The sequence below is a fragment of the Phyllopteryx taeniolatus genome, chromosome 6 (genome assembly GCF_024500385.1).
Source record: "Phyllopteryx taeniolatus isolate TA_2022b chromosome 6, UOR_Ptae_1.2, whole genome shotgun sequence".
NCBI lineage: Eukaryota > Metazoa > Chordata > Actinopteri > Syngnathiformes > Syngnathidae > Phyllopteryx > Phyllopteryx taeniolatus.
The window spans coordinates 29,149,207-29,173,925 of NC_084507.1; the positions used below are offsets into that span (position 1 = coordinate 29,149,207).

A 24,719-nucleotide genomic window follows, 5' to 3' on the forward strand; every position below is an offset into this window, starting at 1 on the left:
CACCCCAATCAACCTAAATAAAATACATTCAAACGAACAAAACGTTACGTTTATACGGAACGTAGCGCGCTCATTATATACGGAACCTTTATTTTAACATTAGGTTTCAGACGAGTACAAATCTTCAACGCACAGTCGCTCACGTTGGGGGTCAAGCCAAAACGGTGCGAGGATGAGCTTGTAGTGTTATCAAAATGTCAAGTTTCTCTAGATCTGCCCAGGTAATGTTTATTATTATTATTATTATTATTTATTATGTTTCGTGCTGTTAGATGATATCGACAGCCCACGCTGTCAGTTTTCATATTAGCCATGTAGCTGTCCCATGCAAAAGGGAGTAGAATAGATATACCAGAATTGTGCTTTATTCATTCATGTGCAAGAGATTAAGCATTAGTCATGTTTCTTTCATAAAAAGTTAACAATAAACTGCGGGTAATAGGTTAAACCAGCACACTACCTGATCAGTCAGGATCCAATCAGTTTATCTCAATTTCATTAGCTCATTCGTCTCTTTGTAATCCTAATTTCTGGACAAATTGCACTCGTGTCAAAGCGTTCAATAACAAAGACGTTATGACCTAAATTCGATTGATTAGCAATGGTCCGATGCGCATAGTCGATTATTATTACGTTGACACACTCTAGGTCGGTAGCTTTCCACAATATCGGTGTGATAACGTAACAGTTCTGTATTATGTATTAAGTATTAATAGTTAATCACTGGAGATTTGTTTTGTGTCACTTGTGGTTTCATTTAGAAAATTAATGTGTCCCTTTTAATGAAATGTATTCCATGCATCACTTCTTCCAACACAACTGCAGAAGAGCCATAAAGCACTGCGACATTCTGTGGCCTTCAATTTAAGATACTGAGCAGAATCAAGTCTTTGAAAGGTGACATGAATGGCAAGTGTGGGTCATGTTCCATGTAATGAACTTGTCATTTATCTCGCCGTCTTTTTAGCAATGGGCCACCTTTGCTCGCTCGTGGTTCCTGATCGACGCCAGATTGCAGCCTCCTGGGAAAATAGCCACCATGTGCGCTGTCAGGCTCCAAGGGAAGCACAAACCTATTTACCATGCACTCAGTGAGTGATTACACAACGCACACAATCCTGGGATTCATTAACAAATTCTAATGGCAATACATTTCATTAACGTTAAATTTCAAGTATATGTTTTGGAATAGAGTGTAAAATTAAAAACATGAAAACAACTGAAGGTGATCGTCATTTATTTTCCCCGTGTCTGCTCTCGTCTTCTGTTTTTTTTTTTTTTTGGTCATTTGTTGAACAAAAGCTTTAAAAATTCAACTTTTTTATCGTCATATTTATTTTGAGTGTCTCCTTTTCCATATATTAGCACGCACATAAAAGTAAACCTAAACTTGAAAAGTTGTTGTTTGGGATCCTTGCGTGGCTGCACGGTGAAAATGGGGCTGGTCCGCCTTACAGTCAAGGATTCCGGGTTTGAATCTTGGCTCAGTTCTTTGTGTGTGATGAATTTGCATGTTTTTGTTCTCTTGGTACCTCAGCCCACATTCCAAAAACATGCATGTTAGGTTAATTGAAGACTCTAAATCACCAATCGTTGTGAATTTGAGTGTGTTTATCACATGTACTGTCTTTGTGTCCGTCGTCATATCGTGTGCTCTGTGTGCAGGCGACTGCGGTGATCATGTCGTGGTAATAAACAGCAAACACATCGCCTTCTCTGGAAACAAATGGGAGCAGAAAGTCTACTCGTCGCACACAGGGTGAGTGGAAACCAAGCGTCCACTAAAAAAGTCCACTAAATTGTGATTCACAACCACTGAGCTCATCAGGTGTGCCATTGAAATGATCCAATTTCAATGAATTCTTTTGAATTACTGTTCTACTAAAAATAATGTCTTTGTTAATCTAAAATCTATACTTTTTGTGACATTTTCTCTTTGGTGGTGTGCCATGAGATTTTTCTAAAGAATAAAATTTGGGAAACTGTAAAAGACGAGACGATGTTGGAAAGTTTCCTGTTGTGTCCAACAATTACAAGCACGGACCGAACATGTTTGTCAGTCCTTACTCAATGTTTTCTCGGTCTTTTCCAAAGCTATCCTGGGGGCTTCACACAAGTCACTGCTGCACAGCTCCATCAGAAAGACCCCAAAGCTGTAAGCACCGCCAAGCCCTGACGACACACACATCTTCCATCTTTTCACTGTGCACACTCAAAGCTTATTTTGCGTTTTGAGGTCGTATACATGTATATTTGCGTTTAGTACACTGCACTAATGATTTTTAAGGCGGCATGGTGGGCGATTGGTTAGCACATCAGCCTCACAGTCCTGCGGTTGGGGGTTTGAATCCGGGCTCCGGAATATGGAATAGGCTTCAGTTCACCTGTGACTATGTTGAGCATAAGCGGTATAGAAAATGGCATTCAAGCTTTGAAACTAATGAAATAAGTGCAACGTATATATGAAATAATGATTACCATAAATATATATTTCAAATTGTTTTCCACATTAACAATGCTATTTTTATTTTTGCTGAACATCAGTGTTCGAAGTCAGAATCTTTTGCAAGGATTTGCTGAACTACTTTTCTGTTTTTTTTCCCCTTCTGTTTTGTTCTTCTTTGAGATTACAGAGATTACATTTATTTTTCTTCGACTTGCTCAGTTGTGTGTTCCGCTCGTTTGAAACGTGTCTCTCCCCACCAGATCGTGAAGTTAGCGGTGTACGGCATGCTGCCTAAGAACCTGCACAGGCGTACCATGATGCAGCGCTTGCACCTCTTTCCCGAAGACGTACGTACACATCAGCACTTAAACGCACTTTACTGTCTGCTTTCAAATGCTAAATCACTTTTTCCACAATTGATCAAAATGGAATAACATAAGACACGTGTTTTCATATGATAATGGGAACACGTTTTATAATGTTACAGTAATCCTTCACTGTATCGCGGTACATTTACTGGATTTCTTTCTAAATGTCAGTGTCAGTGTTCGTCAGAAACGTATTTGGCCTTGTAGTGTCGACTATCTGCAGTAGGTGGCGCCATATGACTTGGTTAACTTCACGATGTGCTTCCATCTTCAGTCTGCAGCTTCGATGTCTGTAAGGACAGACCTCATCAGTCAGGTATCTGATTGGGTGAAATAGAATTTTCACGGCAACCCCATTATGATGATTTGGCAACGCTAAAGCATCATCATCATGTTTTGTTACCAGGATGCACAGTGGGTCACATGATGATAAAAATGACGCCCCGCTCTGAGTAATGTGCGTCTTTCATGACTAGTAAGGAGCTTCCATAGCGGGAGCTGTTTTCGATTCCCTCGAGTGGCGTGTGAAGTTTCTTTTTGATGCCACGGTGTCTTCGTCTGTGGCTTTGTTGGCGCCCTTAATGAATATTTATCTCCACCCACCTTGAGTCATTAAGAAGGCTGTGAGAGACCTTGGAGAGTAATATCTTAAGGTCATGCAAAGGTTTAAAAAGCAGCGATAGCTCCGTGTGTAAAGACTTGACTGCGGGGCGCACATCAAATGAGAAAGAGACCTTATCGGCGTGTAACTCTGGAAATTAAGGCTGCTTCGTGGAAAGCTGGCGATTGGCTCTCTGAGCACTACCAACGTGCTCTTGAGCTAGACACAACCTCCAATGAGGGCTGGAACGCCCCCAAAGATTGACCTTTTACAGTGAACCCCTGTTATATCTGGGTTTATCGTTTGTGCCTTGGCTATATCACCAATTTTTATGGGATCATTTTTTTTTATTGGGTTTTATTTAGTGTACAGGCTAGTTGAAAGTTAGAATTGCGAGCTTTCAGTGTAGTACCATGTTGTGCTGCAGCTAGGCATGGCTTAGTCAGGTAGGTATGATAACCTTGAGCAAAAATATCACAGAGTCACGGTATTGTAATTACAGCTGTAAGTTGTATTATTTTGAAATGTTTGGGTCAATAACTGTTTTCAACTAATAGAATATATGGTACATTAGTAAACATAAGAAGAAAATAAACAATTGTAGCAAATCCATAGTATTTATTTTACCAAATGTAGACACACGAACTCTCCGTTAGCCCATCTATGACCTTTTACATTAGCATAATGCTACTTGACCTTTTTAAAGAAAATTATGTTTTGGTTGAACATTTTTGTGTTTAAATATGCCATGTTTGTTACTCTTTTGTTTTACGTGCCAGTTTTATTATCTGTTTGTACAAGTTGGAGTGACAGACAGCTTGAAGCAAGCACACTCGGCCTCTTATTTGGAGAACTGTGCGAGCGAGGGAGTTTTCTTTTCGTTTTGTCTTTCTTCCCCCATTTCTTGACAGTGAGAAAAGGCGCTAAGGGAAAATAAAAAAAAATTGTGACACTTGACAGTTTAAATGTTTAAAGCGTGTGGTAGGGTAGAATTAAAAAAAAAAAAAAAAAAAAAAAATGTAACATTTAAATGTTTTGAAAATTTTATATAGTCTTTCTATATTACAGATTTGACCTATCATGGGTCCGTCTGAAACATATCCTCCGCAATAACCGGTGGTTCACTGTCTTTCCACATATCTTCATTTCTCACCATTCTCCTGGCTGCGTCTCACTTGGTGTCTGTCCGTCATCAGGAACTGCCCGAAGACATCCGAGCCAACCTGACGGAGGAGCTGCCTCAGCCCAGGGAAATTCCCAGGAAGCTCAGCGAGTACACGCAGGAGGAGATCGACGCCTTCCCCAGGCTCTGGACGCCGTACGTACAATCACACACACAACACCGAGTGTGTCACTGCACAAGTACATGAATGAGATGAACGCTGGGACAGACTAATACAGCGGCCCTACCTAAACGGTGTGATGTTTTGGTATGTTGTACATGGTCAAGGACGACATGGGGGCGATGTCGAGTTGATGGCCGTTTTACTCGATGATTTCAAACTCTCGGCTGCTGTTGAGGGAAAGCTCCAGATGCTTGAACGTACTGCAGCTGCTCGTGTAATAAAGACGAAGCGCTAACTCAGGCTCTCCAGAGAGTCTGTATATGGCTAAGTTAAAAAAAAAAACCTAAATACAGTGCAACCCCATCAGTTGAATCTCACAAAGGTCCAACAATTTGGTGTTCAACCAAAACTTCCAGTAATAATATGCCTCAAAAATCAAACAACATTTGGGGTGTCACACCATCCTCATGTGTGACGTCACAATTTCAACTCGGTAAGCCTATAAAGGTTTAACTCCGCAAGTGTTTGTCATTTTTTGGGTGATCCCTTCACAAATGTAATAGTTACGAGGCAAAGAGTAAAAGAGCGATGACAACCGTAGAACCATGATTGGAAACCACTGCGACATGATTGTAGCTGCTCAGTACGATATGATCAATGCAATCAATTAACATCGGAATCAACACCCCGCAACCACATTACTGTTCCCTCTCCATTATGCGTCTGTTTGGCATTACAAAGGGTGAGTAGCTTGATTTATTTTAGCTTTATTATACAGAGGTTAACTTCTCTTTGTACTTGAATGAAAGCTAATCATCCATCCGTTTTGTGAGCCGCTTCTCCTCACTAGGGTCGCGGGAGTGCTGGAGTCGGGAGGCGGGGTACACCCTGAACCGGTCGCCAGCCAATCGCAGGGCACATGGAAACAAACAACCATTCGCACTCACATTCACACCTATAGACAATTTAGCTAATAATCTTACTTTAAAATGTTGCCTGTATACGTTTTTTTTTTCCTTTACATTATGGAAAAGGTTCCAAGTTTCAATCCTACTGGGCGGCTGCGTTCAGTTCCGTTTGTGTTGTCGCATTGATTTGAACGAACGTCGCTTGTGATTTTGCAGGTCTTCTTCAGACAGCTGCTGTGACAAACTTTGAATAAACGAGGCTGAAAATGTCACACCCACTTCTTGTCGGCGGGAAGCCGTAATCGTATTCATGGCTTGTCAGAGTATTTCTGCAGGGTGATGACAGTGACGCCCGTGTTTGCTGTCATGATAAGAATAATTGAAATGTCGGCGTGTGGCCTCACGCGTAGTAAACCTCCTCTTCCCATCGGGTCATTGGACCTGCTCCTGGTTCATTCACTTTTTTTTTTTCCATCTCAACTCATCATCTAAGCACACTGCTGCTCCTTCGTGAGAGTTGTTGTCTTTTTTGAACAAAGTAGCCTGGACTCAATCACTCGCCAGTCTCCAGTCTGATAGAAGCAAACCATGACAATGCCTGAATTTCAATGGAGACCATTTATGCTGGTTTTTTTCCCCTTCCGTAATTTATAACAGTTCCCAGGTGTCTTAATAAAAAGTCTCGGACTTGATTCCATCAAAATATACAAAAGCCAAAGAATTACCATGCACTTAACATCCAATTGTCATTCTGGTTGCAATCACTCAATTTCGGTGGGGATGGGGGTCTGTGGCATGCAAATACTGAGTACGGTTTTCGTCACCATGACGACCAAGGCTACTCAAGGCATGCGATCCAGCGAGCTGCTAATCACTGCTGCCAACTTAGTGACTTTGTTGCTATATTTAGTGACTTTTCCGATCCCACTAGCGATTATGGGTCCGATTTTCTCAGGTTTGCGCGTGCAAAATTGACTCAAACACGCAAACAGATCTACTAACCGGGCACACCCAGGATTGCGTCTGCCAAATTGCCGTCCAGTTCATTTTGCACATCTGGGAAGAGTACAGTGGAACCTCGATTTAACAGACTAATGGGGGTGGGTTATTGTCCGTTAATATGAGTTTCGTGGCTATAAAACACACAGTACGGTACAAAATGATTGTAAATAAATGTAAAAAAGCTTGAAAATGTTTGATAAGTTTCAAAGTTAATCAAGCATAGACAAATGTTGGTTAAACATGACTGCGGTCACTGTTGCCAAATGAGAGAGGACGTGGGAGACAGATCATTTTTTTTTAAACATTTTTGAAATGCCAGAAGAAAAAAAATGCATGTTCGGCAATGCAATTTTGGAGCTTCTGAATGATCTTAAGGGCTGACTTGGAGCCAGTCACAAGAAGGAGTCATGCCATATCACTTGTGACAAAACTGCATATTTCCTTGCGTCTGTATGGGTCATATCAGTGCACTGTTACAATTGTTGCTGGCATCTCCCGTAGCAGTAAAATGCTTTATTTAATTTGACTGATCATCAAGCAGACACACAAGGGCATTTTGAAATCACGTTTGTTGTAATAAATGAATGTCTGTTGTGTTACTTCACATTCATTTTTTACTTGTTGAGCTTCTGGAAAAAGTTAGTTTGACAGTCCCGTAAATAATTCTTTTAACACCTCCTACTTTTGCATGCTGAGCCAGAGAGATTAGTGCTTTATGTGCAAGCCCCGTCTGTGTTTGGCCTCTGTGTTCGGCGTCGGCCATCGCTGTCCATGTGCGCGGTGATAAATGAGAGCGACCTGGTATTGTTTACTGGTCCAATCTTCAGCCAATCAGCGGCGCCGCGGTGCGGTCGTCAAGGTCAAGTTAATCCCGCTTTGTTCACGAGAGGGGCCTTCGCCTTGTTAATATTCACTCTGTCTTTTCAACTCATTTTACCTTGTGTGCACGGTTGGGGTCAGCGAGGGCGATTGTAATCATTGCCCTTTATTAAGCACATAGTTAATATTCTCTCAGGACTTAGGAGCAAACACACACACACAATCAAACAAATGCTCAGACAGAAAATATTCAACATGAACATAGAGCTATAGTTGATAGAGCGGCCATTAAGCCAAAACACCGCCACCTGATAATATCTGACTTGGGCCAGAAATGAAAGATGAACAACACATTAAAAAAAAAAAAACGATGTTGTGTTTGGTGTCGTTTTGAAAATGCAAACACAAACCGATCAAATCTGTGTGACGTGTCATCCATCATCTTGCTCGTATCTGTGGCCTCCGTAGCGTGCGCCTGCTCGACTGCTAACGTGCTTCTTCTGTCTTCTCTCCACTCCGCAGATCTCAAGACTTCAAGGTGGAGTGAAACGACAAAGGAGGTTGCCATGTATTTTCACATAAACACCACAGCGACGTGCCGTGTTTGCAGCTTTGCGTCTGATTCTCCTCCTGTGTTTAACAGCTGCGTTTCTCATTGACATTTGTTGACTAGGTTGCAGACATTCTTGATCTCACAAAAAAAAAAAAAAGATAACTCGAGATGAGTAAAAACTACTAATGTGGTAACTATTTTTAATTTTCTTCTGTCAATTTCAGTTATTTTAAAATAGGCTAATAAAAAAAATGACTTCCTGTTTTTTTTTTTTTTAACACAGTATGAACATTGTCTGTGTAACATTCATGAACAAAAGAAGTAACAGTTGTCTCATTACAGATTTATTGGTTATAAAAGCAAACAAAATAAATAGGTTCATGCGATGAGACATTTTGTGTTCTGTTAAAAAACGACAACAGAAAAAGACCAGAGTCGGCTCACTGCTCGTTTTTTTTCCGTTTTTTTTTTGTGCTTGTGGATCCTGTCAAGGAGTCGAGGCCAGACTCAACATTCGAACAATCAAATAAGTAAACAGCAACAGTATGTTGCCACAGCAACCTCGACCACACTTGAAGTCCTGTGTTAAACACGTTATTTACTGTAGTAAAGGTATGTTCTATCATTGTGTCATTGTTTGAGGTGAATCAACGAATACATGACGTATTGAAAAAGATTTTGTTCTGGTTTTTGTTTACTAAACCGTGGAGTTGTTTAGTGACTTTTTGGAGACAGTTGGATTTATGAATATCAACTGATTTTGTGCAGATTTGTAAGTTGAATTTGTGTCGATGTATGTTTCTGAGTGATTATGTCAGCTTTTGAGGGCATATTGGCAACATGATTATGGCTCTGGAAAGCCGCTCTCAACACGTTCAATTCGAGATATGACTCGATGTGGTGTGTTGCAACTTTTCGACCCAAAAATTTGACCTGATTTCGAATGACGTTCCTTAACGCTTTAACCTTGAATGTTGTTCTTTGCCTTGCTGTTTTGAACTCTAAAGGGTTCTAAAAGCGCAACATCGTGGCACAGTGTCTTCGTCTTTATGTCTCTATGTCACAGAAATTGAAGTTAGGACAACACAAACACCGAGTAGTGATAACAGAATTTAAAGCAACAAGTATGTTATTCCACAGTGTTCAGGTAACATCAAGTGGGGTTATTTTCATTCACGAACAGCTGAAGAGAAGTAGACAACAGTGTGCAGAGAAATAACGTTTGGGTTAAGGCGATGTTCACACTTGTCGTGTAGTACAGGAGGCCCTCGGTTCTCGACCGTACCGACATACGGCGTTTCGAGGTTACGAACTGCGCACAATCAACAAGTTGGTGCAGCGGCGTAAGAATATGTCACCACGCGGCACAGGAAGAAGGCATGCTCAGTTACAGCTGCACTGTATGAACCATTTTTCATTTGACTGTTTTATATTAAGGGCCTACAATTGTTGTTGTTTTTTAATACCAATATTTCCTGTAATTCTGACTTTACTACTTAACTTTTAACAACGGTTAGTGAAGTGATTTGCAACCACTGTGCCATGAGAGATCAGGTGTGCCGCAGGAAATGTATTCATTTCCCTTCATTAGTCTGAAAATGATTCTTTATTTACTACAAATGGTGTTTTTAATTGCCTTTGTTCTTCTATCTATGCCAGTGACATATAGTGACAGGCAGAACAATTAAAGGTACAATTAACCTGTGACTCTGCCGCTCGCCCTTCGTAAAACTGAATAATACATTCATTTAAACGGGTCCAGATGAAACACTAACTCACTCAAGTAAATTGAGACAAGATCATCATTATTTCCGTGGACATACATACTGACCAGTCCGGGGTTTACCCCTCCTCTCACCTAAACCCTGCTGAACGCTGCAGAAAATGGATGGATGGCAGGACCAAAGGCTGTCAGAAATGCTGCCTTTCTGTGCTGACTTTATTTGCTATTTCCTTTACCAATTGGCATGTCACAAACAAGCTTGTAAAATGTATTTTACAAAGCGCGCCTGTCCAATACTCACCCACGCACAGACAGTGACAAGTGGCAGAGAGGAAATCCTTTTTTTTTTTTTTTTTTTTTTTTTTCACAGTTGAATATTTGTGATGTTTCATGTGGTTCTGTGTCACATTCGCATTTGTGCTCAAGGGAAGCGCACTGGCAAGCAGACCAGCATCACCTTTCGCATGTTCACACCAACGGCACCGGGGTTCTTTAATTTTCAACCGAACCAAGTGCGAACACGCTGAAACGAATCAGCATGTGATGTTCAGCCAACGTAAAAAGCAGCTCATCAGTCGTCTTTTTGAATACGAGAAGGAGACGTACGTGAAGATGAGCGGGCGGCCATGGGAAGCTTTTGGGGCATTTTGTTATTATTTTTTTTAATATATCCAGCTTAAAGTTCATGTGCTAGTACATAATTTGCCCTCAACTAGTGAGACAAACCAGCGCACTAATAGAATGACAGTCTTACTATAGTAACATATTTCCACTTCAAATGTACAGTGGACCCCCAGAAAAAAAAAAAAAGATTTGCAGTGGTCTCTCACTGCGGATAAAATAAAAGATACAAATAATTGACGGCCATTATCACTGAGATGGGAAAGAAAATATTTTCAAATCCCCCAAATTCTTGAATAATCAGGGATAAACTGCTAATATGCGTTTTCGGGGAAGGTTCCACCCAGAAACGAGGGAAAAAATTAAAATTAAAAGGGGAAAAATGAAAAACAGCAACTAGGTGAATCTGTATGCTGAAATACAGTTCACTCGTCACTATTTCTGCACAATTGTACGACAACTTTGGCATACTAGTACGACTGTTGTTGGTGCTCTTGGTGACCACTGCGTGCTACTAGTGATATAAAATTCTACTACTTAACAGAAATGTCAAATCGTAAGACAGTCATTCCACTAGTACGCTCAATTGTTTTACGAGTGAGGACAAAGAGCGTACTAGTACATGGACAAGGATTTTTGAATCAATGCTCAGACTGCTTTCCATACGTCGCCTCACCTTAACGATGAAAACAAACAAAGATCAGGCACTTTTTGCAATATTATACAATAGTCCACAAAGATATTTACATTGTTTCACCAGGTGGAGCCAACCACCGGGAGAGGGGAGGGGGTGGTGGTGGTGGGGGGGAAGGTGGAGGCGTCCTGCTACAGCTTCTGATGTGTGTGTGTCTGGGGGTGTGCGCACGTGCAACTCAAGCACTTGAGGTGAGGACGTCCTTCGTCTCGCGCTCCTCCATGACGACGACGTCGCGGGGAAACCTCCTGACCACGCCGGGCGACCGCAGCTCTACGTCTTCCGAGCGGGAGGGGCCCGCAGGGTAACCGTGGTAATGAGGGTCCTCTTCACCCTCCTCCTCCTCTTCTTCTTCGTCGTCCTCCTCATCATCATCTCGGCCTCCTTGGTCGTCGTTGTAAGCTACTGCAGAAGGGTTGTAGGCTTGATTGTAGAGCTGGTAGCCACCGTGAGGCAAAGTTTGGACTGTGAGAGGAACATTGCGGATCAGTTGTAGCACACACATGGATGGGGGAAAAAAGCTCCAGAGGAAAGTGCATGGGGGACTGTTAGGCCCCCCCAAAATCCCACCAACAGTGACGCAATCCCCTTCAGAGGGCTCTTCACCAGTTGTCGCTGGCTGATTTTGATCCATATACATCCACATCCACGTAGAAACTGCGATGACTCGTCACAAATGGAGAATATCTCTAATGGAGCCCACTGCTAGCAGGTTTTGTCTATTTCAAGCATGCTTCAATTCTTTAATAAAAGATTTGCTGATCCATTGTTCTTGCCTGAGGCCCTCAGGGGGTCAAAAAAAATATATATATAAAAATCATGCCCCGCCACCACTGTGAGAAGAGAAGCTTTCAAGCCACGTGAGGAGCATGCAGAGGTTGAAATCTCATCCCCTGGTAAGTTGGAAATAGTGACAAAACCCGCTCCAAATTCGAGGGGGTTCTGCCCATTTTTTAAGCAGGCAAACAGTGAATAAATCAGCCAACAAGGAAGAAGTATTCATCACTTGTTAGTGGACTCGAAAGACGAGATTAGCACTGAAGAGATTTGAAGAGGATGTGGTACCAAAGCATTGTGTGCACATAATAACAGCATTGTGGTCTGTTTTTGGTAAACTATAAATCCAGGGTTGCCTCAAAGTACGAGGCCGGAATAGCAAAGCACGGTTGAATGCGCCTCTTTATGAAGCGATTCTGAAAAAAATTAATTCCAGTAGGAGGCTAAGATTTAAATGCTTGCAATTTCTCCATCACAAAGGAGGATGGAGGTCTTGAGGAAGTCTTTGAAACTACAGGCCGCAGAGGAAGAAGAGGCGGACGGCCGGAGAACGCTCCTCAGTAATCGTTGCCATAGTCCCGTTGAACTTGAGTCGTGGAGGAGGAAGAGGAGGAAAGGGAGGAAGGAAACGAGATGTTACCTCGCGTCACAGCAGAGACACCCGAAGACACCAAACGCTCGGAACTCTCAAACTGCAAAACCGACGCAGGTTGCAGAGTCCTGACCGGGGAAATCGTTAGTGTTGAACTGGGAGAAAATTAATACAACGGAAAGAAAGTCTTTGGCATGATGACACATCTCCATTGGACTTCACAAAAAAACGTGCAAGTAAGGATTCCAAGCACTTTAAACTACACCACATGAATTCAAAATTCATAATTGATTTTTTTTATACTGTACGTGTTCTTTGAATGTATATTCACTGTACACCTATATAAACATAAAAATATGTTTTGCTTATGTAACATTTTTTGGGGTGCTTGAACTTGCCATTGTACTTAATATTTTGGCTATACATTAGTATAAATGCTTTCTTTTACATAATACTGATATAGAAAGCACAATGAATTGCCTTTGAGTATGAACTGGGATAATTACACACAAAAAGTTATCTATACATATACATCGTACTGTCTACAGTATTAACACATCTAAAAAGATTATTGCATCAATGCTAAGAAATGCAAGCACGTGAAGTTGTTTAAAAAAGAAATATATATATATATATATATATATATATATATATATATATACATATATATATTTTCCTCCTGCCTCATAGCAACGCAAGATTTGATACAACTGAATGTGCCATAAAGTCCAATTGGGCTTAAATTTATTGTTATTGTCCTCAATTAATTTCTTGACTTGATTTCTCAGCATTCACAATTTTCAAGGGTGTTATAATTTAAGCAAATTAAGTGAAGTGATGTAACGTTTCACCCACAAACGATTCAGAACAAGAAGTTAGAACAAAAACATTACGACTGAATGACTTCCAGGAATACGAAAGCGGCTCGATGGATGAAAACGATGAGGACGACACAGGTGTCAAAAGTTGCTGGAGGCGTGATAGCTTGGCTGTGAGGCGGCGGGCCTATCAGACACGCAGCCTCCTCATCACTATCATTATTCAAATCGGGCTTTTATCTGGGTTGCAGTTTGTTTACCCGAGCGCACACTCAGACAGTTGTCGAATACATCGACTTGTCAGTGCGACGGTTCTAAAAGCCAGATGAGCGTGCGTTGTCTGAGAGGTTTATGAGAACAATAACAAAGTGAGAACCTACATTGTTGTTTTAATATATAAATATATATATATATATATATATATATATTTTTTTTTTTTTTTTTTAACAAGATGGAGGAGCTGCCTTGTACTGGTCAAATTGGGTGGAAAGAGGAAGTTGATAAAATGTTAATATGTCTGCATGAATTATTGAGAAGGAGAATATTTGGCTTGTTTGACTTTGAATAAATATCATTCGTTCAAAATTAATTAGGCTGAGAAACAGAAAAACACAAGGGCCTTCCGGTGTTGCGAATACAGTTTTAGATAGAACACTACGACTATCGATTGAGATGAGATTCTTTATATCGGGGGTGGGGGGGGGAGAATCAATCGGAGTGGTCTGAATAAATCACATTCATGGTTTAAAGGTGCCTCGCTATCATATAATACTATTTCAGTAGTTCAATTCCAAAAAGTAAAATTCATTTATTGGTAATTAAAGTAAGGAAATTAATGTTTGGTAGATGATTTCTCTGTAGTAACAATGCTTCCTGGCGATAAATCTTCTATTGATGGAAAGCCTTTTTATGTCCCTTTCAAACGCTGCCACATCTGGACGAATCTGCCAAATCGTCTCTGCCAATGCCAAACGGCTTGTTTCGCTGCTGCCAGTCACTCTTGTTTTCAGCTTGTGGTAGCCCATTCAGGCACCTGGTGTTCTGCAAAACGCAAAAGTTGCGACGTCCATTGGAATGAGAACAAGTACCATCAATTCCTATCGTCAACCCCGTGGGACCCACTTGACTGCATTTTTTGTGTGCCAGAGGGACCAACACAACCACGTCGGCTCGGCGGAGAAGATTTGGCCAACCTTTCATGGTTGCAACCCACAAACACAGCTCTGCTGCTTATCCTACAAATGCACGTTCCCTACAAATGTGGCACCCTTGAACAGGGAAAATTTCCAACGGTAAAGCATTGTTACAACAAAGAAATAATTTACCAAACACAAATGTCATTACTTTCTGTGGTATCTTGAAATGAAGTCGAGACTTCTCCCCAGCGACTTCATCCAGCTCTTCCGGGGGGATCCCGAGGTGTTCCCAGGCCAGCCGAAAGACATAGTCTGTCCGGTGTGTCCTGGGTCGTCCCCGGGGTCTCCTCCCGGTGGGACATGCCCGGAACACCTCATCCGAATCAGATGCCCCAGCCACCTGATCTGGCTCCTCTCAATGTGGAGGCGCAGCGGCTCTACTCTGAGATTCTCCCAGATGACTGAGCTTCTCACCCTATCTCTAAGGGAGAGCCCGGACACCCTGCGGAGGAAACTCATTTCAGCCGCTTGTATCCAGGATACTACTGACCCACAGCTCGTGACCATAGGTGAGGGTAGGAACGTAAATCGACCGGTAAATCGAGAGCTTTGCCTTTCGGCTTAGCTCCTTCTTCGCCACAACGGACCGATACAAATTCCGCATCACTGCAGACGCTGTACCGACCCGCTTGTCGATCTCCCGTTCCATTCTTCCCTCACTCTTGAACAAGACCCCGAGATACTTGAACTCCTCCACTTGGGGCAGGATCCCCGACCCGGAGAGGGAACGCCACCCTTTTCCGACTGAGGACCATGGTCTCAGATTTGGAGGTGCTGATTCTCATCCCAGCCGCTTCACACTCGACTGCGAACTGCTCCATTGATAATTGGAGATCACGGCCTGATGAAGCTAACAGAACCACATCATATGCAAAAAGCAGAGATGCAATACTGAGGCCACCAAACCGGACCCCCTCTATGCCTCGGCTGCGCCTTGAAATTCTGTCCATGAAAGTTATGAACAGAATCGGTGACAAAGGGCAGCATTGGCAGAGTCCAACCCTCACCGGGAACGAGTCCGACTTACTGCCGGATATGCGGCCTGAACTCTGACTCCGGTCGTACAGGGACCGAACAGCCCGTATCAGGGGGTTCGATACCCCATACTCCCAATGCACCCGCCACAGGACCCCCCAAGGGACATGGTCGAACACCTTCTCCAAGTCCACAAAACACATGTAGACTGGTTGGGCGAACTCCCATGCACCCGACCCCTATGGCCCCTCCCACAGGTGGTGAGCCCATGAGAAGGGGGACCCACGTTACCCTTTCGGGCTGTGCCCAGCCGGGCCCCTTGGGTGCAGGCTGGCCACCAGGCGCTCGCCTTCGAGCCCGACCTCCAGGACTGGCTCCAGAGGGGGGCCCCGGTGACCCACGTCTGGGCAAGGGAAACCTAGATCCATTCATATTTTTCATCATAGGGGTCTTTTAGCCGTGCTTTGTCTGGTCCCTCACCTAGGACCTGTTTGTCATGGGTGACCCTGCCAGTGGCGTGAAGCCCCAGACAACTTAGCTCCTAGGATCATTGGGACACACAAACCCCTCCACCATGATAAGGTGACGGCTTCCAGAAGGGGCTTTTAGAACTGAACTACTCAAATAAATAATATTTTGTTCCATAGTCAAATGTATTGATATCCTCTGTATATTCACATAAGCCTGTTTACATAGGAGCTAAGAATCTAATCAATCTCCGATTTCTTATCGAGTTACAGTATCTGAATATTTCGTCACGTAAAACCGCACAATATGATCACGCCTAGACTCCTCCCCTCTACAGATATCTTTGCGCAAGTAAATTGGTTAATTTAATTCTTTTACATCTGTTTGTGCGTTTGAGAATAACTATCTGTACTTTCGCAACCTTACTTGGTCAAAACACCTTTTTGACAGTTGCGCTCTTGCTTGAACGATTGATGGAGATCTTATAAGCAGAATCTCTTGATGTTGTTGTGAAGGATTTTTCTTGTTCCAACCTAAAAAGCACCAGCTTCTGGCATTCAAAAATGATTTTCAGTTGTTATCAATAGCTAATGTAGCATTTTGTAGTTAGTTTGTTTTGTTTTGCTTATGCAGGGCTTGTTGTTGGTTCGTTCCTAATCATCGTGTCACAATTTAGCTTGCAGCAAAGATGTGTAGTGATTAGTTTTTCTCTTCTCAGTACAAGCACTATGCAACTTAATAAAACAGGGAATCTCTTTTTTTGTGTGGTTGTGGCAAGCTACTTTTGCCAAGGTTTTTGTTTTTGTTTCAGCACAGAGTGCGAGTACTACGATGATACCAATTGAGCTTTTGGTTTCGTCCTTCCGTTTTGCTCCGACATCCCCGGTGTGCCAGCGTGCTTACCTCCAACATTGTACCCCAAACAAGAGTTCTGGTCGCAGTAGCCTGGCGGTCCAGCTGGTCCGGTGGAACCTGGATTGCCCGGCCTCCCCGGAGCCCCCGGGTTCCCAGGCCGCCCGACGGGCCCCTGACTGCCCGTGCGCCCCTCGCCTGGTAAGCCTGACGATGCAACCAGAGCAGGTGCGTCAGAGTTAGTAAATAAAGAAAAGTAAAAGTGCGGCATCCAGCCTGGATGAGGTCATTGAACTTTCATCTTTCTCAGGCTGCTCCAGCAACACGGTGACACTAAAGAATTTGGAAGCCGCCTGCCATGTCGATTCTGCACGAAGGAAGCCACGGGATAAAAGAGCGGATAACAAGCAGAGTTTTATGGAGTCCATCAAGTGTAGTCTAAAGTTACAGTAAATTTGTTTAAGCGTCCATTTGGAGCCATTCGCCATCATTTCTAAAATAACATCCCTTTTAATATTTCTAAAGGAGTCTACTGGGCAGTGTTAAAGTCGCCCATCTTATCCTATATCACACAATGACCACAAAATGGCTTTGTTTGATTTTTATTACAAAAAAACAACAACAAAATCTAAACAAAATGCATAGCTGCATCCCATTGGACCAGTTTTAATTGTTTATGATACTATTTCTGTGTATGTACCATCATCTTCCACGTTCAGCCACAGTTGCCATTGATTTCATGTACTGATTGATTTGCTTTCTTCTGACATAAACACCAACTGGTAAACTGAGCCCAAGATTTGGTGGTTTCGATCAAGGGAACCTCAACAATCCGCTAACATGGTCTATCTCTCCAGCAACTCATGTAGTCTCTATTTGCGTATGGAATTGGTCTGTCTTCTGATTCCAAAGCAAAGTCTTTTAAAACTGTGCTGAGAAAGTGCAGAACGCCTATTATGACTCACCAATTGATTGTGATCGTCAAATAACCATTTCATTAAACGTGCTTCACCTTTCAGTCAAAGCTGTCGTACTCGAGGCCTTTACGAGATGTCACAAGAATGTGTTAAAGACACTCAAGGCTTTCGCCACGCTGAGGCAGACAATTCCCGAAGCTAACGAGGAAATCACGCTGTAGTTCTTTCTGTAAATGGAAAACTCCCTCAAGCTACTTCTGGATTTCATCCGAAAGCAAAGCTCAACCGGTGTCAGCTACTTACCGGTAACTACGACTAAAACATACTGTATATGGTTTTGTTTGAAGAAACACAAGGATCTCCAGAGTTAAAGCACTTGGTATTCGATATGCCTGGAGAATAATCGAGCAGCGCTGTGACAGTTCTGATGGGAAAAGAGAATGCAGACCTCTGCCAAGGCCTTCGCATTTGTCACCCGTGAAATCAGTGTGTGAAGATTGATGATCTGGGATCTTAATGGCTCAGAGAAGGTCAAGTTTCATCAGATCCCACCCGGATGCGCAGGAACAAAACATTAATCCTACATTGGCTCAAAAGATTTCAAACTCAACTGACGGGATTCGATTTGCGTCAATTAAAATCAATAAATACGTAATCGACATTCAATCTAGATGACGCTTTTGACTTTACAGCTTCTGACCCTTAGACAACTAAAACCATTTTTAAAATGATAATTTAGTTACAGTCCCCTTTATAAAATCCTATGATCATACAAATCCAGATTGCTATTTCAAATACCTTGGACACTAAATTACACACAAAAAAATACATGAATCCAAAGCCATCAAAAGGTCTAATAGCCTTAATGGGGTTTCATCTTACCTGGTGGTCCTGGGGGGCCCCTTGGTCCTTGATTCCCAACACCCGGACTCCCCCTCTCACCCTTCTCCCCTGCGAGACCTGGAGACAACATGTTACCACCACATGTTATCACATTTTTCATTTCTGCTACATACATACTTAAGAATATATTTCCACAGTGTTCTCCCAAACTTTTTTGAGCCAAGGCATATATTTGACTTTAGAAAAATCTAACAGTACACCACAAAGAAAGATTTCACAAAAAGTCAATTTACGGAAATAACGAAGACCTTGTCTCAATTTACTCAAAAATGGACGACGCAGTGTGAAATCTGGGCCGTTTAGTGGAACACAAAGCTATTATTCCATCGTATGAATGGCAACAGGTCGCTTAATTGGGCCTTCTGCAATCCAATGAAAAGGCGTTTTATTGTTCTGCCTGTCACCACACGTCGAACAGAAATATATTACGTGTTGTAAAAAAAAGTACTGTATATTTTCAGACCAATTAACTGAAATTGGATAATGTTCCATGGCACAACAGTGGTTGGGAAGGACTGCACTAGATAGATATTGAACGATGAAGTTAGGATAACGACATAAACAATGCAGAATGTGAAGAATTGATAATGAGCTGCAACCAATTAGTGAGAGGAAACGTTTGTTTGGAAAGTGACAGGAATTCCATTCCTGATTGCCTCCATCTTGACACATGTCATCCTTCCTATATGAAAGCCAGTGAGTCGTATTTTGTCCGCATGCCACTCAAACCTCTTCGTCCCTCACCTCTCTCTCCTGACCGTCCACTCTGCCCGTTATCACCGGGGAAGCCGGGCCTGCCGGCTGGTCCTTGGTCTCCCTGACGTCCCGGGGGGCCCCTTCCACCCGGCTCACCGGGTGGTCCGGGCACCGGATGCACTGACCCGACCGACTGGACTGGGATCTGGTTCAGGATGGAGTTGTAGCGCGACAAGTGGCCTGCAAACAGGAAGAATTGACGATGATGATGATGATGCAAGAAGGCACCGGGAAGGTTCGTGCTTCCCCTTAAGTAGCCTGATTTGTAGCAACTCTTTTTCTATTTTGTGGAGTTTCCTGCATGCTGTCTGCTCTTTCATGTTGCATTATACACCCTAAAAATCAAACAAACAACCCTTTAACACAGTTTAGCTCAATTTTGTTGTCTTTTCTTTATTTGTCTGAAGCTGCTGTACCTTGTCTCCGGCACTTTGAAACACCGGGAGAATATAATCCGACACATGAACTGTATTAAGAATTATACCTTCACAAAGATACTAATTCTCTGCTTTAATTGACACTACTCCTCTCAAGTAGCTAAATAAGATAACCAAAATAACAGAAACACCTCTTATAATGCAGCACAGTCGCACACCACTGCAAACTATGAATTTAAACACATTTAAAAAAAAAAAAAAAAACATTCATCATACTTTTCCGCAGAAATTTGGAACTAAATATGGCACTGAATCTTATATTGTGGGAGTGTACCTAATGTGTCTGGGGTTTTGTTTCGTTTATTACTCACTTTGAATGAGCTGCTCACACACTTGTCTTGCGATAGCGCGCACCGCTGCCTGGGACTGCACGTCACCCTGTGAAAAATACATACTCGAGTTATACACACACACAAGAGATACAGTATATATATATATATATATATATATATATATATATAATTGGAGGCTCAAAAATCCCTCCATTTAGAGCACATCTGAGGAGGAACTCAGTGCTCCCCTTTCATTGTAAAAAGCCATTCAACATTTGGAAACATCCAGAAAACGTCCAGAGGGCTTGTGAAATCCCTCCAGCAAATCTTTCTTTTATTACAGACCCACAGCAGATGCAGGCGGCAGTGGCGCGCTAAATATTTCATGTGACTATTTCCAATAAATGTTTTAACTTGTCCCTGTTAAATGATCATACACCACCCCATTGCTGTGAAGTGACTTTCATCATTGGGAAGATGCCCACCAGGCACAAAATTGTAATACAGAGAGAGAAATCCATCCCTGGAGAGACCTCCTCTCTTCCAATAAATAAAGCGCAGTCGGACACAAATGACCGTAAAAGTAGATGAAATTGGTCGGATGAAGGTTTCATTCAGGGTGGCGAGCCGCGCGCCTCGCTCTCTGATCACTCTGTCGTCAAACGCGACTCTCTTCCGAGGCGCGAACACTGACTTGATTCGCTTTCTGATTCGCAGGCAGCGCGAGGGAGAAACACAATGAGCGACTCGAATCAAGGCACCGTTGCTGAGTCTTAGCAATATTTCCATTTAACAAAATTGGAATAGTTCTAAGCACAATTGATGAAATGTGCAAGTGCAAGACTTACTCTTTCTCCTTTGTCTCCTTTGATACCAGCAGGACCCTGCAAAATAAAAAAGCACAAGAGGAGAATAAAGACGGGACTTGGATGTGAAGGCACATCTGACTATATTGAAAGTAAAATTATAATTTCTTTTAATACCCCCTCACCACTATACACTACCACAATCGGTACTTTGAAGTTGTGATGCATTTCATTCATTCATTCATCTTCCGTTCCGCTTATTCTATTTCGATAACAGGTTCTTTGTGTGCACATAAAAGTGTACACAAAATTGCCGCGGCTTCGGGGGGCTTCTGGCAACACTGTAAAGCACACAGATCTCAGATCTGCTCACGCCAGATACACGCGAAAGCTGCCAAGCGCACGAACGGATATCAGAGTGCAGCACATTGTAATCCTGAGGCAAATAAAAGATCAACGTTACCTGCCTGGGATTTCATAATCAAGTTAAGCATATTACAGTGCTAGAACAAAAAGCTTGTTTTATCGCTTGTGTAACTTGTGTATGACAATTATATTGTGGTGGACAGTCTCTCTCTACAGTCAATGTATTATTAAAGTAACAAGAAAAGTGTTAATAAAACTCACTTTGTGCCAAAGCGTGACAAGCGTCCACTGCGGCTTTGCGCCTTTGGATAATTAGATGCGTAGCGATGTCAGTGCGACAGCGACAATAGTGGATGCAGACTTTAACGCCCCATCCCGAGTCCTTGCACAGGACAATGAGTTGGAGGAAAAAAATGTGAAATTGCTGGCTTACATGGCCAGTGTGAAAGCAGCTAGTAATAATAAAAGCGTTTCTGGTAGCTGTCCAAAGGTTTTGCATTTGCTCCATGATAATGTCTATATTTTCCTTATATATAATGGTGATTGAGACCATTTTCTTTACCGCATTTATTTATTTATCATTTATTTATTTATTTTTTACCGAGACCACCAACTGTGTTTGCTACTTGGGGATGCTACCGAATGGGAGGAACAGAAAAGCACCGTTTAACAAGGACACTCGTTTGGGATATACGCTGTTCTTTCCAGTTGGACCATGCATGTGCAGTCTGACCTTGACGATGAAGAGTTCATGATGACAGCGTGTTTATCGTAACCTTACCTTTCACATGAGGCTCATAAATCAGCTCAGAGGGAATCACAGCTTTTTCAAGATGACAAACATAATGCTGCTTTATTCCATGTCAAGGAATATAAATTAAAAAGACTCTGGCGGTTGACCCCAACGCATTCCAACTCTACCACTAAAAATGTCCTGTTTCGATATTTTCTTGTGGCATGAAAGAGTAACGAGCCTCCTGTGGCGCTGACTTGTGTATCCCTTGTACTGTATCTCATGATTTGTACATTTACACCAGAAAACTTTTCCCTCATTGCTCTGTCTCCATTTTACTGCTCCTCATTTCATTTTATTCTCGTTTTTAGCAGAGCTGATGTAACAAAATGTACTTTTATACACTGTGTATAATTGCTGTGTCTATCTATCTATCTATCTATCTATCTATCTATCTATCTATCTATCTATCTAGCTAGCTAGCTAGCTAGCTAGCTAGCTAACTTTGTGGGAACAGTTCTTGCATTTCTATCGATCCATCATCCATTTGAATGTGACAATTTCTCTTTTTATTAAGAGAAAAAAAATCTGCATAATTTTTGATTTTTGGGCAACTTTTTTATGTTTTAATTTTTTTTTAACAAATACACTTCCAATTAGAAGGAATGTATCACAGCTATTCCCAGTTGACATACAACACACAATTGAAGCATTTGTTAATAGTACGATTTATGCTTTCAGTCTGTAAACGCATCATTTAGAGGATAAGAGGAGAGCAGTTAAAAGGACACTAAAGGAGCTTGGGAAGAATTGTACTTGAAACTGAGGATATGTGATGCAAAATTCACCTGGGTAGAGCACAGGAAGGATATCGTAAGAAACTGTTTGATTTTCTCGATTAAGTCAAGCACATGGTCACATGAATTTTAATCATCACGATGTTATTTTTCCATGAAATTCAAAAAAGATGAAATATAAATCGACTTACAGAAGGTCCTTGTTCCCCTTGAGGTCCTGCTGATCCAATCGGGCCAGGAGCTCCAGGTGCACCCGGGGCTCCCTGAGAGAGAGAGAGAGAGAGAGAGAGAACGGAGAGACAGAAAGCATTGCTCCCTAATCGAATGTATCCGGCAAAAATGTATTCTGTGACTAATTATAAGAAAGCATAAACTTACAAGAGGGCCCGTCGGCCCCTGTTGACCTTGAGGTCCGTTATTACCTGGGAGGCCCTGTGAAAATATAGTTGACGCTGTTCTTATTTTCCGTAAATTTCAAGAATCAACATAGAGCAGCACAATTCTTGAAAAATACAAATAACAAACCCACAATCATGCGCTATTTGATAACACGTCTCGTGTACCTCCAATCAGTTTTCATTGGCAGATTTACAAAATTTTTATTTTCATTAGCTACACAATTGCAGCTCAGTGTTCCTGCAGTTTTGGCACATAGTTGCACAAATCCACTGTTATTCACCTTGGAAACCTTTGTAATGTGGAATTATCATCCAACCGGGAAATAATGGATCGGTTTTCTCTCTCCGAATAGCACCCGGTGCCCTTTCAACACGGACTCTCGCCTTACGTGGCTCTCCTTTCAGCTTGTGTGAAGCGAAGCCAACACAAAGCAATGCAACTCCTCAAATATTGAACACAGCTGAAGATACAAGCCCCCAGATATTCGAACCAACTAGCCTCTAAGTTCCCCTTACGTGTTTTGGCTCGCTCGCGAGGTTAAATCCTGTTTGGTGAGAAAGATTGCTGAGAACGTTCCCTGCGGTGTTTCATTTTAGGAGGCAGCTACGGTATCAAGAGGATCTTCATCGGTCCAAATGAAAACACTCGGCTACAACGGCACAATGTACATTCTTCACACAGTAACAAATCACGGAAGAGTAAGAGCCACCCAGGAGTCAAGCGTCCTAGCAATCACTGGGACCAAACCACTAAAGACACTCTGGAGAAGCTAGACTCACATCTCGCTATTACACAAAAATGCATCGGTAATTTCGTAGACCGGCACAGCCCGGCAGATCGGAGAGCGGGCGAAATGGCAAATGAGGAAAGCATTTTATCTGTTGCATCCGAGTAACGAAAGACACATTACCCTCGCTCCAGGCGGACCATCCCTCCCGGGGGAGCCCTGACTTCCAGGAACACCCTAAACACAACACAAACAAACAAAGATTTAAATCATCGTAGCAAAGCTCACCGTTATTTAGAACAATCTTTCTGAATCTTTATTGAGCCAAAACATATTTTACATGAGGACAAATCTCATGGCACACCACTAAAGCAAAAAAGGTCACAAAAAGTATAAACTGTATACTGAAATAATGATGATCTCGTCACAATTTACAATTTTACTCAGTGTGAAATGTTCGCTTTGTTTAGTGGAACACAAAAGCTATTTTTCTGCTGTGTGAGTCGCAACAGGTGGCTCAGCAGGTTAATTGTACCTTCTATCGTCTGGTGGAAGAACATTTAAATGTTCATTATATGTCGATGGAATAGCTAGATGAGCAAAGATAATTTATCCATACTCATTTTAAAAAACCTTTACCGGTAAGTGAAATTGGATAATTGGCAAACCTGAGGATCTCTCACTAATGTGCTGTGCCACAGTGGTTAGAAATCACTGATTTAGAACCTTAAGCGAAGACATAATAGTTATACCATTGAGTCAGTCACAAAAAGAAAACTTTTATTTTATTGTATTTATTATTGTATTAATTGATTTGATCACAATGAATGGTTACCTCACAGTTATCAGTTTTGCTTAAATGCCATGACGATTTGTATGCAGATCATGCATGTTTTTAACTAAATGG

The 24,719-nt window shown here is 42.0% G+C and overlaps 2 protein-coding genes across 9 annotated transcripts in view; one reads left to right on the forward strand and one right to left on the reverse strand.

Annotated features, from left to right (window-relative positions):
• The first annotated feature begins 93 nt into the window (after window positions 1–93).
• On the forward strand, window positions 94–8,243 carry mrpl13 (mitochondrial ribosomal protein L13). 2 transcript variants are annotated; one of them, XM_061777732.1, is made up of 7 exons: window positions 94–221; window positions 968–1,091; window positions 1,666–1,759; window positions 2,095–2,155; window positions 2,707–2,793; window positions 4,612–4,733; window positions 7,953–8,243. In XM_061777732.1, exons 1-7 carry the CDS (start codon window positions 195–197, stop codon window positions 7,975–7,977), a joined length of 540 nt encoding a protein of 179 aa, XP_061633716.1. In that variant the 5' UTR covers window positions 94–194; the 3' UTR covers window positions 7,978–8,243. The 2 variants fall into 2 exon arrangements, with proteins under 2 accessions (XP_061633716.1, XP_061633717.1); XM_061777733.1 differs by lacking the exon at window positions 94–221 and adding an exon at window positions 743–897.
• An 837-nt stretch (window positions 8,244–9,080) lies between these two features.
• The window catches only part of col14a1a (collagen, type XIV, alpha 1a), a 91,183-nt gene continuing 75,544 nt past the window's right edge, over window positions 9,081–24,719 (reverse strand). For 5 of the 7 annotated variants that reach the window (XM_061777721.1, XM_061777722.1, XM_061777724.1 and 2 more), the window contains 9 exons: window positions 23,996–24,049; window positions 23,065–23,118; window positions 22,878–22,949; window positions 20,833–20,868; window positions 20,024–20,090; window positions 19,264–19,455; window positions 18,499–18,576; window positions 16,751–16,906; window positions 11,388–12,384 (listed from right to left, as the gene is read on the reverse strand). In XM_061777721.1, the coding sequence (XP_061633705.1) occupies window positions 12,356–12,384; window positions 16,751–16,906; window positions 18,499–18,576; window positions 19,264–19,455; window positions 20,024–20,090; window positions 20,833–20,868; window positions 22,878–22,949; window positions 23,065–23,118; window positions 23,996–24,049 (738 nt within the window). In that variant the 3' untranslated portion in view covers window positions 11,388–12,355. Of the gene's footprint in view, window positions 12,385–16,750; window positions 16,907–18,498; window positions 18,577–19,263; window positions 19,456–20,023; window positions 20,091–20,832; window positions 20,869–22,877; window positions 22,950–23,064; window positions 23,119–23,995; window positions 24,050–24,719 lie in introns of those variants that run through there. The other 2 variants (XM_061777725.1, XR_009789166.1) reach the window with 2 other exon arrangements.

Bases quoted from the DNA above. Each gene is read 5' to 3' on its own strand.
- mrpl13 (XM_061777732.1), top strand. From the start codon at position 195: ATGTCAAGTTTCTCTAGATCTGCCCAG. The intron at 1,092-1,665 runs GTGAGTGATTAC...CTCTGTGTGCAG, and splicing joins ACCTATTTACCATGCACTCA to GCGACTGCGGTGATCATGTC. The intron at 2,794-4,611 runs GTACGTACACAT...GTCCGTCATCAG, and splicing joins TGCACCTCTTTCCCGAAGAC to GAACTGCCCGAAGACATCCG.